Here is a 17,780-nt window from a genome sequence, read left to right on the forward strand (position 1 = left end):
CTTTCTATGGTAGGGATGTGGTGACATTTCTGATGGATGTCTTTTGAATTAATGAAATATTTCACTAGTCTTATTTACTCTATAAACCCTGTCCTTTGGATTCTTACTCAAGATAATTTAATATGAATACATCAAGCCTGTAACCCCCCTGTCCATCACCTACAAATGTGTATATGCATATATTATCGCAAATAGTTGCTGTGCTATGATTCCAAATCAAGATTAATACAAAAGCTGTTTGCCTAATGTCAGCCTTAATATTAGCTTTCACTTATCATCCTTGAATAAAGAGCTCTTCTCATTTGTGTTGGCAATTTCTACTGATACAATTAGGCTTTTTTCACTGCCTTAGCAGACTGAAGCAAGGTTTTCATGCTTCCATAAAGCGGTAAGAGAGATGCTGACTTTAAGGCATGTTTTATTCCCATTTGGTGAATGCCAGTTTGCCTGTCCTTCATAACTGCAAAGGAGACAGAGGAGGAAGGCTCCTCGCCCGCCGCTTCCCTCCTGACTTGGATGAAACAACGGCTCAGAGGAGCGGACCGAGAGCAGAACTATCCCCATGTAGCTCAGATCCTGCAGGTACTCCACTTTTCTAAGCAATGTGTGGCAGGGCATTGCGGTTCCTTGTATGGTGGGCTTTTGGTGGGTTACAGAAGGAAAAAATCTGTGGATTTATTTTGCATTGTGTTGGCTCCCCATGAGGATAAAACAGTGTCCTACGCAGCGGGGAGGATGGGGTGCTTGCCAGACTGTGCAGCACAATGAACACCTACGTGACTGGGAATCTACCGCCTATATATCCAACATTATTTTTTCTGTCCTGGTAGAAAAGATGATGTATCAGGAATTTGGCATCCTGAGTCTAAATGCTTGCTCCCTTTTCAAAGGGAAGGCATGGTATTAGTGCTGAAGAGCAGGATTTACCCAACATCACATCATTGGGATGTTAGCATCTCCCACGAGACAAGTCAGTTGCTCATGCACCAAACAATAAACTAAATATGCACAATTTTAGCACATTGAGACTGTGACCCCTTTTTTTGGCTTGTTCAGTCATGAAATCCTGTGCTGACCTCTATTAGTACAAGCATGATCCAATTTTGTCAGAAGAACTCTTTATCTTGTGCCTACTGCGAGGGCCGGCAGTGTTCAGATCGCGTTGCAGCGGGATGAGGACAGATGGTTGAGCCGAGGCTGTGACCTGACACACCAATGTGTTTAGGCAGAGTGGTGCTTTAACCGAATGTCTTTCGAAAGTCACCAACCAAAAGGGCAGTATCGTAACTCTGCTTTTCCTTGAACTGCCTTGTGATTCAAATTAAACCCAACCAACACTTTGTGGCACGTGATCGGTGTCTTATGCTCTGTGTTAAGTCATGCTCTAACTCTGTGTATTTTTCCTGCCCTTTCTATGATCTGTGGAAGAAGGATGAATTACCAGCACACTGTTTTCCTAAGCTGAGAAATTACTTCTAATGAATATTACATGGGTTGTGTGAAGATAGAAAATAGGAAAAAAGAAACTTGCTATGGAAACATGGTTTTGCTTTTTCTTTTTTTTTCTTGATGCTTTAATCTCTTCTGCAGTGGGGATTACTGTGCTATTTATTAGTATGGCACTTATGTCTATTAGATTTTTTCATATTTTTCTTTATATTCCTTAAAACAGGGGAAATGTAAGTAACATTCCTGTACTATCTTTGTGTATTTTGTTTTTATCCTGATGATGTTTCCTTTCTCCAGGCAACAAAAAAATAAATGTTGCATTATACCTGTCTCATTCATGCATTTTTATCATCAGGTAAACTTTCTGTCCTTCTTGTTAACTCATGTTCAACAGAGTATTTCCAGGATGAGGTTTCTGTAGTACTTTGTGAGGCCCGTGCTGACTGGTCTGCAGCGTAGTACTTGGGGCAAGAAAACATTTGCAGCTCAGCAAAAGCTTGTGGACTGACCTCACTGTATCCTACTGAAGTGATGAATCTGTCTCGTATTTTCATGGACTGAGCTCTCTTTTCTGTACCAATTATGTACTTCTACATGTTTCTGCTGTACTATATCATATACATTATTCCTAGTATTGAGAATCGGGATTCCTGCAGCAAAGTATGCGTGAAAGAGCGAGCTGACAAGCCCAGGGATACACGCTTTATTCTCTTGGTATTAAACTAGCTTCAAGAGAGGGAAATGCGTCTCTGCACTGCTGACACTGCGCCAACACTTTCAGCCTGAGAGGAGGAGAGAGAACAATGATATTTGTAATCCCCTGCTAAATGCAAATAAGTTCTGTGTCTCTTTCTCCTGGAGACTGCTTCCCTGAGTCAGTGGAGTTCATTTACATTTTGGTGACATCTACAAGAATTTTGCCAACACAGCTTATTACTGCAAACATTGTGTCAGTTCTGACACTTCTCTTTCCTGGGAGAATCCCCAGACTGGCTGGTTTTGTTCTTAGCAGCAGCCTTGCGGCTCCACCAGTGGAGGCACGCAGAAAGCCACGCCAGCCTCAACTGTTCTGTCCCTCATCTGGTAGAGCACCATTCCCTGAGTTAAACCACCACAACTCTTCACACAGTGAAGCGCACTGTGTGAATAAAAGCCTTGACCTTGCTCCTAGAGCAGACACCGAATCGGTCCCCCGGCCGTGTTTCTAGAGCAGATACACAAAGAACTATGTTGACACAACTGGGGAGAGCCATGCTGCAGTAGTGGGGCTCACCTACGAACACCAAGCAGATCCCACTCCCAAACAGGTACATAATTCAACTTAATCCAGCACTTCTGAGGCCAGGCAACTGAATCCATGGAAAACAAAGGCTATCCCTGTAACTGCACTAAAGCTTGTTATAACAGGATGCTTAATTCCCAGCAAAGAATTTTTTTTTTTCCATGTAACTGTTATGGCCGGTGCAGTATTACAAAGATGGTGAAGGCCTTATTAGCACTTGAGTCCAGAAGCATCATCTAAGTTAGACCCTGAACTCTTTAGTCTTCCTCTTTCATAGCGCTGGTTTGTGCATTTCTCTGTCTCTCCCACGCAGGAGGACTGAGGGGATTACTGCTGCTTCTCTCCTCGGAGAAGAGTGTCATCGGGGTTTCATTAATTTATAAGCATCATTTACTACTTCAGTGAATTACTGTTGTTTATGAGGGTCTCCAATGATGCTTAGTAAGATAGATCATGAGAATAGTTTGTTAACTACCAGTACATTTTATTTTTTTTTCCTACCCTGCTTATGTATTTATATATAATGTGCATTTATTTGCCACTTTTCTGTCTGGAACAAAGCCTGGCAGCTATAAACACTTCTCTTGCAATGTAATGATGTGAACAAGCCTCTTCTGTTAGCCACTCAGATGAAACCAACCAAATTATTTCAGTCATGACTTAAGGCATATTTGAATTTAGGATTTCAAGGAGGCTTTATGCCCCCTGGCCCCGCAGACTGTTTTCTATTTGCTCTGTATCTTTCATCTTATTCTCAATTCTACTGCATATAGTGTTTCCCACTAACTCATGTTTCGTAAAGCTAATGTGCCAAAAAGCTGGATTCTGCTTTTTATTTATAAAGAGACTGCAGACAAAGAAGTTAGGCCTCAATTCAGGAAAGTGTGTACATGGATACTTCATGTGCTGTAAATGCGCTCTTGATTTTATTCATACAAAACTTTCCAATTCAGGGAGCACTGAGATGCATGTTCAAAAACTGTCACTGTTCTACCTATTTACGTTGTGGGAACAGCATTTGCCTACCTGATGGGCTCTTTTTCTTGCCTCGTCGTTTTGAAAGTTTGCATTATAGAAGTGTTGTTATAAAAGTTACTGAAATGTTTTAAAATAGTTTTCTCTGAGATTTCATATTACAGATGAAGGAGAAGGACATATCAAGGTAACTCTTCAACTCAATGAGTTTCTTGTCTGTGCTGGCAGGTTTACGGAGCAGCCTTTGACAGGCTGCCTTGATAGAACAGGCTGCCTTGATAGAAACTCCCCTCTTAAACCTTAGCTTCTCTTCCTGAAAAAATGCAACCGTACAAAGAAATGTGTAAATATATTTCAAAATGTAACAACAATACTGATCATTTCTCCCAGTGAAACTGAACTAGTCATTCTTTATATCCTATCAAATAATTCTGTCTTATTATCTCTACCTTGAAAACAGCTGTATTTGGCAGAATTGAGCACTTTCTAAGTTGATGGGGCAAGGGGGTGTGATTATCAGAATGCCTGGCCCATTTTGGGAAGACCTGGCACTGGCGTGTTTGCTTGATAGTTCCTGATCATACTCCTTTCTTCAGGCTACCAATTTCCATTAGCTGTTGCTGATTTCTCTAGCTGGGAGACAAAGGGGAATAGAGCCATGCTTGCCTTGTAGGTTTACTGTATGCCAGAATTCTGTCCTTAGCTGTTATTTTCTAAACCCTCTGTTCTTCTAGCTACGTGCTTATGAAAAGACAAGTTGTCAAATTAAAGATGCGTAATATAGATAAGAGTTCTGCTCTAATTAACAGTTACTTGAGGGCTATTTCAATTCTGCCCATTGTTCATTTCTGCTTACGAAACTTGGTAGTATGCGAGTAGGATTTTTAGTGATGAGGCAAGATTAACAAATACTGACCCTCAGCAGGCAGTACAATATGCATTAAATAAAACTTCATGTCAGCAAATACAAGAGAAAAATACGGTGAATAAACATAACAGCACAAGAAGCAGCAGTCTTTCAAATTAATCCTTAGAAAGGATAAATAAAAGTTGAGAGAAGAGGATACTGTTGTCATTACTTTTGATAATCCAGACTAAGGTAGTACATGAAATTTATAAACAAGTCCAGCAACAGCATTTTTGTATGCAATAAGGCTCCATATTGTTGTACCAGGGAAAGAGTAGATAGTAATTTCCTCTACAATCTAAAATCTCCTAATAAAACAGAAATAAATGTCATGAATGCTCCAAAGAACTGAAATTGAACTGGAGGCCAAAGCATCATCTTGTGAGTAAGCAAGCACAGAAGAAATAAGAGTAACAAGTAGCAGTGAATTCAGAATTTAACTGCATGATAAAGATTGTTTAAACTATGATTACAACAAACAACTCAATGTTTTAAGAAGCCTGAATTAGTAAGTTTATAAAAACTGATTTACTAAGGTGCACCCAAGTTAGATGCAGATAGGTGTTTTTTTTCCTTTCTCCCCTCACTTTATCTTTTCTTCGGATGATGAAGTCTTTCCTAATAGAGAAGCTTGTATTACAAAGATATTCCTGAATATAAGGAATATCGTTCTGTTGCTGCATAAGAGTGCTAGGGTGCCTATAATATAGCAATTTTCAAAGCTCACAAGTCCAGTTATGTACATTTGCTAGGTGAAGAAGTGAAGTTAAAGGAAGATGAAATGATTCTCAGGAAGAAATTGTCAGACACGGGACAGACTGGGTCTCCCGAGTTTGGAGTTCTTTCCTCTAAGACACTGCCTCCAACATGCCTTCCATTTGTGTTTCCTTCAGTGATCACTAAAATTAGGTTTTTCTGTTTATTTCCGTGGTGCATAACAGTTTCACACAGATTAAGAGCAAATATATCTCACTTTGGACCTTATTTTAGGAATCAATACTTTCTAGGTCTCCTGTTTGGGCAGTAAGAAGAGACTGGATGCATCTGCAGGGCAGGTTGAACCTCTATGAACTCACCTTCCTGAGCACCTGTCCGTCTCCACAGACAATCTAGAGCAGTAAACCTGTACTCAGACGGTCTGTGTACCTTCCCTGGAACTGTCTGCAAGGACTAGGAGAAGCCTGGATACAAATTTGCAAGGAGATTGTAAAATGACAAATTCCTGTTCTTCAGCTGAAATAACTTTAAAAGGACACCAAATGGACTTAACTTGGAATGAATGGAAACAAAAGAATGCATTCATTAGGTTAAAATTTTGTATTTTCAATGACTGCTGTCACTCTATTGTCTGTGCTGTTATGTTCATTTAATAGTTATTTAAATAACAGTACTGTGCTTCCCTTGAAATCTGCTTTACTGACAAGAACTGCCCAAAATTGAAGTCTGGATAGCATTCCAACATGCTCTCCTCAACAGTCGCATGACAAGATTACGTTAAGTATCCTGGTTGACTCTAGGCAGGATTATCTACAGAGAACTTTCCACAGGCAGGATTTATCTATGTGACTTTATATAATGCTGCACAGAGAGTGATGGAGATTATTAATCCAAATGGCCTGTGGTACTTAAGAGAAAGGCAATCTGTGGGATTATCTGTGTAGATGCAGCTTCTAGAACAAACATAAACCTGGCTCCTGGTAATATGAATCTAAAGTAAAGTCTTCATGACAGAGTTATTTTAATATTTTGCGCAGTGTTTAATTATTTTAATAATGAAAAGTGAAGTATCAAATGACATAAGACACTTCATTTCTTTGGTACAGCAGACTCCAGTCACGTAACCCTTGGAGGTGGGAGCAATAATTGAACAGGTTATTACTGTCTTTGGCTTCAGTGCAGCAAATTCTTTGGTTCCCATGAAAATGTATGTTTAAATCTGAAGCAGAATTTTAACCTTTAATACTACTTTCTCATGGTTTCAGGAAAGTCTCTAGATAGATAATGCAGCCTAAAAAAAAAAAAAAGCACATAGGTAATTTGAGACGCTAGAAGATAGCTAAAATCTTCGTATGCGCGTAAGCTTCTATGCTAAATGGCTGGCTAGAGGACTGGCAAAAGAGTAGGTAACGGCAAGTACATCTTAAGTGCTACAGGTCAACACTATTTTGATGAGTGTATTTTCTGAGAATTGTATGGGTAACCCTTGAGCAAAGATTATACATTTGATTTCCTCTTACGGCAAGGGAAGTATTAGTTTGTTTTCTCAACTGGAACAAATCCATGCATTGCTTCTCAGGGCAGCTTCCCTTGAGTACATGCAGTACAACGCTTTTGTTAAGACTTAGCAGTGCTTCTACTTCTGATTCAAGAGGATTTAACAGCAAAAAATCACCGTTAGTCAAGTTAAAAAGAGAGCCCAAGAAAGAGGAAGGGGGAGAAAAAGGGAGGAAGATACAAGAATGCATTTTTTTCATGTGGTGATTCAGGTTGACTGGTACAGGAAGGAACAGGCGAGTATATTCATAATTGAAATAAACTTTAAATAGTTCATGTTCTTTCCCATTAAGCTGAATTTCATGGTAGCTGCACATTAAATGAAATACTTTTATGTCAGTGTTTTGCTTCTTAAATGCTAAAATTACGCTCTCAGAGTAAGTGAAGGAAGTAACTATTTTGTCTTTGAAAACTAAGATAACTATGGAGGGTAAAATTTAACTGAATTGTGGGTATTTATAATCCTGCAATCTGAAATTAGTTCCTGTTTTATTTTTTCTTTCTATGTTAAGGCACCTCTCTTACAGAGCGGTGTTTATATATGCGTATGCCCACATCACCTGTTGCTTGTGTAGGGAGCATCTCTGTGAACGCACACACCGAGGTCTTCAAGCTGTTGTTGATTACTGTGATGCCACAAACACCCTTTTAGGAATATCAGAGCTATGGCTCACACCAACTGGTACCGGTATTCTTTACTTATATTACCATAATGCCTAGAAGCCATAGTTAGGAACTGGATGTGTGAGAGCAAAGATTCCCTCCTCTCAAAAGAACTCACCCGCATTCTTGTTCGATCCACTACTTGTTGAGGCTTTTCCTGCCAGGACTAGGGTTTGTGGCAGTAGCACAGACGTTTTCCATCTTGCAGCAATATGCTAAACGTATGATGGCAGTCTCTCCTGGAATACAGCCTCATGGGAAAGTCCACTCTTACTGTCAGTAGATACTGTGAATGTTGATTTTGAGGACTCAACATTTTTCCGGATTGCCTTCCTTTCCCATTCCTGAAAATTGACTTTACTGTGGCGAGCTGCAAAGCTTTTCCCATACATGCCTAGGTCTGAAAGGATGTGTAAAATACTGTAGCCTGTCTTTCCTTTACAACCAGTGTTCTGTGTGTAAGCCCTCTGGAATCTTTCTGACTGTCTCAAATAGGAAATGTTGAATGTCTATGCCATTTGCTCACAACTGGACAAGCAATGATGTCAATGGGTCCAGTGTGACGGGACTGCCCACGATAGTGGTGGATAGCCTCAAAATACCACGGACGCCTCCTTTTCTTACAGCAGCGGGCCACAAGAGATTTCAGTGAGCTACATGGATAGTACAACTGGTGTAATACAGTTGAGAAAGAGCTGTCAGTTTTGTTTTTCCACTTTCTTAGGTATTTATTTCTGAACTCCTTTCTTAGCATCTGTTTTTCCTTTGCCTTTCCTGTTTCTGAGATCGTGCTTACCTGCATAACTGATACAAAGCAATCTCTTACTCTAAATGAGTATTGAGACCACATGGTATGGTTACTGGTATGGAGAGCCCCTGTTATAGACACTGTTGTATCCGACTTTGTAAATCGTAGAACAAAAGGTTCTCATTTTATTCCCTCCCAACGCCTAAGTACGTGAATCCAGAATATTAGGTTAGGCATTAATGACACAGTGAGCAGGAGATGATTTGAAAGTCATTTCCCTTTCCCTCTCTCATTAGTCTGCTGCCATGGCTGATGTACTGCCAGCGTTGTAAGAAGCGTATCTCACGCATTCCCCATAGCTACTGATAAATCCAAGATCCCTGGGAGTGAATGTACATGCATAGTGAGCATGTATAACACTCTGAGGAACTTGGCTGTTTATTTCTCTGTTTAAAGGAAAAAGGCTTTCTCAAACCAAAAAAGAAAATTGTTGGACGGATAAACTTCTAACGGGTATACGATGGAAAAGCTTTTTGTTTTTAAACCTGCACAAAACATAACCTTCCATGCTTTTGGATGCTACACTCTGAAGTGGTGTATTTGTTTAAAGGCTTGAACACTCACACCAGAGCTGCTGGTTGAAACCTAAGTACCATCAGAGAGGATCTAGTCCAGCCCAAAGCAAAAAACCACTGTGCTTCTGTGATGCGTTTCTAAGAACTCCAGTGTTGATACGAATGATTGACCAGTTTTCAGATTGATGGGATAACTTTTTTGGGGCAATAGGAAAGTCATCCCTTCCTTTTACTTTGGGGGCTATATTTTATCCTGTGTTTTACTGTAGTAGTTGATAGCTGAGACTGAATTCCTGTTTTATTCCAGCTTTGTGAAATGAGGTTGCATGCAGTCAGCTCCCCATGGAATCCCTGTATAGCTGCAGTCCACCAAAAATTCTGCCGTTTCAGAAGCTGATGACAGGCTTCTCTGTGAGTAGAAACAACTAAGTACTGAAGTTCTGATTGTCGGTATTTACTTGGGAGTGAACTATACTGCTTTTCAGAGGCACCTGAAAAGGTTCTTATTTTCCAATTTGATGCATGTTGATGTATGTTTGAAAGTAAAATTATTGTACAGATTTTTTCAACATGGTTCCAAAAAGATATGTGTGTTCTTCATGGTATGCGTGCTGCGTAACCACTAGCTGTCATATAGAAACACTCCTATGACTGCTGCTTCAGTTTTACTAAAAGGTGTCTTGGGTTTCTAGAAAGCCAGAGGTGGGGGAAGGAAGTGGAACAAAATTAAAATAGACCAAAACAAAATAACACAGTACAGCATGTTATCAGCATTCTGTATAATGAATTTAAGAAACAGACGTCTGCACGGTGTGTGTCAGTATCACCAGCTGCTGGGAAATGTAATTAATTGATCCTATCACAAAAGTGCCTTCCTAATTACATGGAAAACAGTCTTGTGAGTAGTACTCAGAGGGTTCGTCTGCTGTCCTGTTGAGTGCTGTGCAATATGCTTGTATGTTCAGTCCTTCCATTAGAAGCAGGACTGTGATCCAAACAGCATGTATGGACACTTCCCTCTATATATAGCCAACACATGGACCTCTGGGACTCAGGAATTTTTAGGCTCAGGAAGAAATCTTGGGCCTGCTTTCTCGGGATCAAGCTTTCAACAAGTTACGCTTCAATCAGAACAGACGCTTGTAAAGATACTGTCTGCTCTATTATAGGTTTTCTCCTTTTGCTAGGGGTTGCTCTCCCTGTAATTCTTGAGATTGAGACAAATGACATTCTTATGTAATAGATCTATTTGCATTTTTAATGTTTCCTTGAACAGCATGGTAAATTGTCCAAGGACACACAAAGAAAGTAACAGATAGGTTATGTGACTGAGACAAGCTTTAAAGATGTCTATTACTACTGCTTTACCACAAACCCATGCAATAAGGGAACTATACTTCTTCTTGTTTTTTATTATATATGGGTTTCATATGAATTAGATGAAGTTTTTCTTGGCCAAAATAAAAATTAAATTAAATTTCTGAATGGAGATGGCATTAACTGGGAAGTAAATAACAAATTTAAGATAAGAAAGAACAGTAGTTAATACGGAGAAGCCTGATATTTTTATTCATGTTTTATGGCTCAAGGGTGTAGTACTTAATGATTATTGCTTTCAGTGAGCATCACAGGTTCTTGGATCCTGCCAGGAAATTCTAAAGTGTATTAGGATTAAATAGATTGAATTAATAAAAGTATTTTCTAACCTATGGGCTAAATGTTTAGATGTTAGTATTACAAAAGCAGAAAGTTGGGAATAAGAACAGTAAATAATTCAAGTGGAGTGCCTCTGTCTTACCCATATATAGAAAATAAAAGAATAAAGATGATAGATGTATATATTTTTATATATATACACAAACACCCTTATATACATATTATAGAATGTTACCTATAGATTAGTCACAAAGAGACTTTTTTTTTTTTACAGAAGTACTTTTTTGATGTGCCCATTTAGTGACGTGCTCAGACACGACTTCCCGATGTGAATGCTAACTGCATATGGAAATCTATCTGTCAGCTTTGGAATTCCATCTAGCTCTGTCCTTTATTTCTGGGCAGCGGTGCTGCTCTGGATAACATGAGACTGAAGGAATGGCACACCCTGGCATAGCTATTCCATGTTGGTGGGTGGTGGTGGGTTTTCTGTTGGTGCTGATCTCCTAACAGGTCTCCCTGTTACTCAGCAAAGCCACCACATGCTAGAGGTGTTTTGGCACTCGTCTTGTCTGAGACATTTCTGTGTCTGTGAAGTATATATAAAGTGACAGATGTTAGTGCCTCGCCGGATGACACTCTGCTCTCAAGTTCATCTGTGAACAGCAGATCAGTCTTTCCATTGAAAAATAATGAATTTTTCCTCTAGGCAATTTCTGACTTGTGTGCGCTTCTGTAAGCATTGCAAATGATCTGTTGGTTTTATGTTTTGGAGCCCTTAACTACTGTAATGTGTTCAGAGCGAACCAGTGACTATTCGACTCTATTTTGTCAGCTGTCATTGTTGTAGTGTTTTCTTATTAGCACTGAATTGACAGCGTTGCATTTAGGAAAAAATATATATGTTTACATTTACTAAAAAGAGTTTGTTGCCACTCGCTACTTACTTTATGCACATCTTTATAGAAGGGCAGAAAATAGTGCATACTTCTGTGCCATGTCAGTTGCTGGCAGGTTTTCATGTGATCCAGGCAAGATGCAGGATCATCAAAACTGATGTGTTCCCATTAAATCTTCCACAACCACATACAATATGTTTTCTTAGAGAAGAAAAACCACGTGTCTAGCTGTAATCTCTGCTGATTGGAATAGGAATTAAGAGCATAAGAACCTGAGGTCTTGGCTGAATTCAGGTCTTGTGTATCCTCCCATGCCTGTTAGCTGTAGCCCTTCTGAATTCTCAATTAGAAACTCGTAATCTTTCATGCTCCATGGATCTGACTCGAATCCTGCTCTACTTAATAGACTACGCTCAATCCTACAGAGTGCTTGTGTTGGGGGAGCGCTGGGACTCCCCTGTACAGCCAGGCAGGGGGTTGTGACAAGTGGGGACCTGCAGACCAAGCAGCAGTGGCAAGGGCCTGCTGTCTGCATGGTGCATCTTTCAGAGGGTTTCCCTTTGGATTAGCTCGTCCCCTCCATGCGTCCAGATGCCCATTACGGGATGGAGTGTGCTAGGCTCACTCTCAAAACTCACTTTTTGGTTTACTTTCATCTGCAGTATATTGCCAGTAGCTGTTAATCTGCTCCCCCTGTTGTAACTTCTGGGCTTTTTGCAAAATTGCAGCTATGTCCTTCTGAGTACAGTGCTGTGTTAACTCAAAAACCCCAACTCTGCAAATATTTCTGGCAGGTAATTAGTGACAGCAGTATGTGACCCGTCCTATTTGTACCATGTAGAATAGAGGTCTAAAAGTAATTTTCCCCCTTAGATGTTGCTAGTTATAAAATGGATATGTTAAAAGGAAGGTTTCAGAGTTAAAACTGTAGCTTGAAGTTAACAAGTAAACATAACGAGCAAAAAGTAGGAATGGAAAAAGCTGAGATGGTTACATTGCCACATTTGCTAGTAAACAGCAGTTGCTGAGATTACAACACACTTCTGCTCATCAGAAATCCTCCAACTCATCTTTCAACTTATTTGCAACAAATCTGGTTCTAAAACAAATGGCTAAAACTATCTGCACTGTTGACAAAAGTTACGCTACGACTCCTTTAAATACACTGGATATCTCTGATGTGACAGTAATTCTTACCTCTCCCCTGCCCAAGTATTATTTTAATTAGCTGGCAGTTTGATTATTTCCATTAACATCTCCAAACGCAGAGGGTCTGGCCAGCAGAGCTGCCAGTGTCTAATTGTTTCCAGCAATGGTGACTGCCTTTTTATTTATTTATTTTTCCTCCCTCTCCCCCTTCAGCTGGCATTTCAGAGCAGCAGCCTTCACAATACATTAGCTTAATGCATTTTGAGCTCGACCAAATCTTCCGTTTGCACTACTGCTGATATTTGTGTACTCTGCTACTTGAAATCAGCATGCAGTATAAATGATTTAGACATATGAATAAATAAACCTCTAAATATCCATATCCTTGCAACAGCAAAACCAGATCAAATCTCATGTTCGGAATAGTATATTGCTACAAAGACCGATTTGGGCAGCAAATGGATTCGCATTCATAGGATGTTGTGTCATGCTTTAGGAAAGTGAAGGGTAACTCACTTGAGCATGTTAGTTTGATGGACATGTAGTCTCTGCCACAGTCCTTCTTGTAGTGACAGCGCAGCCAGTTTAAGAGGCAGAGTCCGTCACCGCACTGTAGTTCTTCCTTTTTACACGGCAGAATGCTCTGTTCATCTGGAAGAAGGAGAAACAATAGATGACTTTGCAGAACAAGCAACTTCTTCCTGAGCAACAAAGCCACATGTCTACTGAAAGTCAAGTCGTCCTGCTTTTGAAAGCCCTGGGGTGGATGAAAACACCTCTCTCCTCTTTGTCAGATGTGAAAAGGGTCTCACGCTCAAACAAATATGTCCCACGCTGTTCTTGCTGATCACTTAAATAGTGTTTGAGACAGATGAGGTCTAGGTGAAGCATACTAAAGAAATCGCAAGGTACCATGTCTCGGAGGCACCCAGCCTTCTGGCTGACTTACATGCTTTAACATCCAAAAGAAAACAATCCATCTTTGCCCCAGTTTAACATACAAAATGGACAAATGAGGGGAAGACAGACAGATGTGCTATCATGCATAAACTTGAAAGACTGGATTAAGGTCTGCTTAACTGTAAATGTAGTGCTCTGTCAATCCCTTCCCAGTTTGACAATTAAGGGGTGTAGGAACTCAGTTTGATAAAGCGGGGAAGGATTTTTGAATAATCTTAATAAAGTAAATTTATGGAAACAAACTCAGGTTTGGTTTGCAGAGACATTAAATCCTATATAGTATGGTCTGCAGCCAGATCTTTGGCTTCTCAGTTGAAAGGCTGAAGCCACTTCCCAGGACTACTGTTGATTCTTGGGGGCTGAGTGGAAAACTGAATCATCTCTGCCTTGAGAGGGGGAAAAAGAGTAATTTTATCTTGTCCTTTGATAGTGTACTATGGTCCCTTTTATCTTTATGCATACACACATGCATGAACAGAAATTTCCTGCTCTCAAAGGAGAGATGATACCAGCCTAAGCCTGTAACTTAAGACAAGCAGAGTTTCAGGCCATGCTAATATTCACCTGTGCAAAACCCATTTTCACAGGAAATGGGAGTGCTGGAGGGAGATCATTGCTTGTCCTGTCTGCACAGGATCACAGGATCACCCAGGGGTGCTGGGGGCGAGAGCGGTCTCCTCAAACGCAGAACCAGCAAGTGCAGTGCTGAGCTTTCCCTGGCTGCTCCAAATAGCCGGTTGGCTATTTTTTTTTTTTTTTTTAAACATTAACTGCACAATACAAAATATCCCATGGAATGCTAGAGACCAGACATACCATCTAAAACACACTGAGCCAATCACTGAAAATAGAACTTGTTAACATAAATGTATTCCAGTTTGTTAGGTTAAAAATCTGGTAACATACTGTAAGGAACAAACAAATTCATGGAGATCAGGAAGTCAGAAAATTATCCAGGAAAAGAGGGGGGAAAAAGGTCCTACTTTATTCAAAGAAGGTATTTTTCCCCCCACATTTCACCAGTAGTGCTATTGAAAGTGGGCTTGTTTTGATTCCAGTAACGAGAAAGAGAAGTAAAACGGAAAATAGTTCATTAGTGACAGAATAAAAAGTTTTTACGTTTGGCGAGGAAGACCTTTGTGCAGAAAGACTTTTTGGAAATCAGCTTTACATTTCCTTAGAGTACAAGAGCTGTATTCAGGTTACTTTTTGTGAGCAATCTAAAACATTAAAAGTGCAGGCAAATAAAAGTTCAAGCCCAACTTGGAAAACACTAGCTCTTGAAAGTAAAGGCACAGAGGGCTATTGTGCAGGTCGGCACCCAACAGAAGACAGGCAATTCTGCTACATCATGTTTTTGTTTGCTCTCCAATATTTTTAATTTGGAGCCTTTTTGTCGTCCTTTGTAGGTGCAAAATCATGCAGTTTGGAGTTAATTGTTGATGATTTCCAATTCTCCACACAGCTGCTCCAGTGGAAGATGTCAGTACCCCCAAATGCATTTATACACATCACCAGCATTGACAGCATACTGTTGTAGTAAATCTTACGAGTACACTTCTACCTGGCAGCTCAGCAATCTGGATCATAATCACATTCATCAATAATCAGATCATATTGTTTTCTACTGTCAGAACATCTCGCAGTATGTTTCCTAAATGGCTACTGTATTTCTGGTAGGTGTCTCAGACAATTTTGGGGGTAAAATGGCATATAATTCCCAGCAATTACAGTTCTGGGGATTCCTGTCTGGGTTTTTTGGGGGTTTTGTTTTTTGGGATGGTTTGGTTTTTTTGAGTTAAAATATTATAGAAGCAGCAGCTAAGCAATAATTACTTTGTGGTACCAAATGTAGTCATTGTGTAAATGGCAAGAACTTTTGTTAACTTCAGACTGGTTACACAGTCATTACAAATATCAAAAAGGAATTCACCTGCACGAAAGTGATGCAGAAGGAAAAATTAATGTATTAGCAAATTTATTAGAGTAATTGGCCCCGGTATGGATCTCATGTATTTATATCTTCCATAAAATCTGTTTAGTTTGCCATCTCATTTGAAGTTGCCATAATTATTTCAAACCTTTTTTAACTTGCTCCAGTCTACACCCTTTCATATCTTTCTTCTTCACTATTCCCGTTTTTACTAGTTCAACACAATTCTCCCCTATCGCTGTCTACGATTTCACCACTTTTTGGATGAAAGAAAGTTTTCTACAGTTCCTGCAACATAAAATTCCTGTTTTACTTTTCACTCTTTCCTGGCTCTACTTTGAAGGTCACTCAAAGATAAACGCCTCTTCTCTATCGTCCAGAAAGTAATGCTCCGCTTTCTGTTTCTGCTAGTTGTTGTTGAACTGTGTAAGTCACCGTGGGATATGGTCTTTGTGAAAACGCTAGAAAACCACTATGATGTTTTATTATCTTCAGAGAGAACCATTAAGATTGTAGGCTGTAAGAAATTATATGGGCGGATCCAATGTTTTTTGGACTGAAAAGCAAGTGGGGGACAATGATCGTTAAAAAGACAAGACGTGCAAACCTATGCTATAAAGCTGTATTTCCCAGATGTAGCAAGAGCAAATTAGGTCTTTTGTGAGTTCAGATGATACAAATCTTCTCTCTGTTCTCAAGGGGAGCTGCAAAATAACTGAAAAACTCATGAAGACTAAAAATATGTAAATGTTTTTTTGAGGAAGAAACGTGAGGCAGAGGCTGTAGGCAAGCAGCAGGCAGGGCCGGAGGTGGGCAGCGCCGGAGGTGGGCAGCACATTCCCTCTGATACTAATGAAGCAAATAACAGTGTTTAAGTTCTGTGCAACAAAAAGTCTTTTGAGACCAGATAGTTTCATTTCTGAGAAAATGCGTTACTTTCCAAGATGATGCTTCTATCTTAGTAGAGGCTAGCACAAAGTACTTTGTTTTTTAAAGTATATTTTACACTGAGGTAAAATTGATTTGTAAACAATTTTTACTACAGGTGGCAGGGAGCTCCCAAAGTCTCCTTCCAAGAAGCCTTTCCCAGTTCTGAGCCCACCCATTCCCAAACGGAGCGTGCCATGCAACAGCGTGCTGGTGGTTTTCAAGCTTTGCATTCTAAATCAGCACACATTTGAATGTATCTGTGAAGTGAAAATTAGTAATTTAAGAACATCAAAATGATCACAGCAAATTTAGGTTAAGGTGCAATATTATATAAATGTGATGCATAAAATTAATCCACAAGTTGGAAAGTAACCTGCACCATTAAAATACACATAATAGTTTACAGCTATTGTACATTATATAATTTTTTATTTTCCTACGTTAGTAATACCACTTTTTTTTATTCAAATGCCCATTGAATTATATATCTGTTAAAGTGGGTACATGCTTCTCACATCAGCCACTAAGTCTGACAGTGCCCTGATCATCCCCCAGCAGGAACGATTCTTTGCAATGTAACCCTTTGCACTTTGTGACAATCGTAGTCCTTATTCTTGCCTGCAGCCTAGCTTTGAAACCTTCATTGCCAGCTGCGGGAAGGTGGTGGTGGTGAAGGATCCTCCAGTGACACAGAGATGATTTAACAACTCCTGAGCTTGGTGAGAGGATGAGAAAATAAACAACACCTGGCACATGCTGGTTTGATGTTTAATGCTTGTCTGTGCTTAGATGATTTAGGTGAGCATGACACAGAAACCTGCGCAAAACACAGTATAAGGAAGAGAGATTCTTATCTCTCTGGTGACTTCTTGTGCCCCTCAATTCCTTAACATTTTTGCACTGATGGCAACTAAAGAAATGTACAATAACCTTAAATTAGAGGACAGACACAAGATGTCTTTTCTGTACCATTAAGGTACCTTGATACTACATTTAGCCCTGCACTTTACCATGCTGTCCTTTGCTGCATTTGGGAATCATAGTTTTACATGTTTGAAAATCTGGGAAAAATTCTTATTTCTACCTCTCTATAGATGCTCCAGTACTCCTGAAGCATGATCTTTTGTCTCCAACTTTGGGAAAATTTCCAATTTATGGCTTGCTTAATTCAGTAGAAAAACTGTATTTTTTTTTTTTATCAGAAGCACAGAAATGTAGCTCTGAATATAGCTTCCCCCCCCCCCTTTTTTTATTTTAGGCTTCTCTTCAGTTTTTAGACATCTTTGAGGTTGGCTAATAGGATCAAGTTGCAAAAGCACAATTTCCAGTCACGTCATTTAGGATTGTGCTGTTCTAAAAGCAAGTGTGTATATGCAAAAT

At 39.7% G+C, this 17,780-nt stretch overlaps 1 protein-coding gene across 2 annotated transcripts in view; it reads right to left on the minus strand.

Annotated features, from left to right (window-relative positions):
- The window catches only part of BEAN1 (brain expressed associated with NEDD4 1), a 60,995-nt gene that overhangs the window by 34,601 nt on the left and 8,614 nt on the right, over nucleotides 1–17,780 (minus strand). For both annotated transcript variants that reach the window (XM_063334641.1, XM_063334642.1), the window contains one exon: nucleotides 13,094–13,228. In XM_063334641.1, the coding sequence (XP_063190711.1) occupies nucleotides 13,094–13,228 (135 nt within the window). The remainder of the gene's footprint in view (nucleotides 1–13,093; nucleotides 13,229–17,780) is intronic.

This window comes from Chroicocephalus ridibundus, chromosome 4 (assembly GCF_963924245.1).
Source record: "Chroicocephalus ridibundus chromosome 4, bChrRid1.1, whole genome shotgun sequence".
Lineage (NCBI taxonomy): Eukaryota > Metazoa > Chordata > Aves > Charadriiformes > Laridae > Chroicocephalus > Chroicocephalus ridibundus.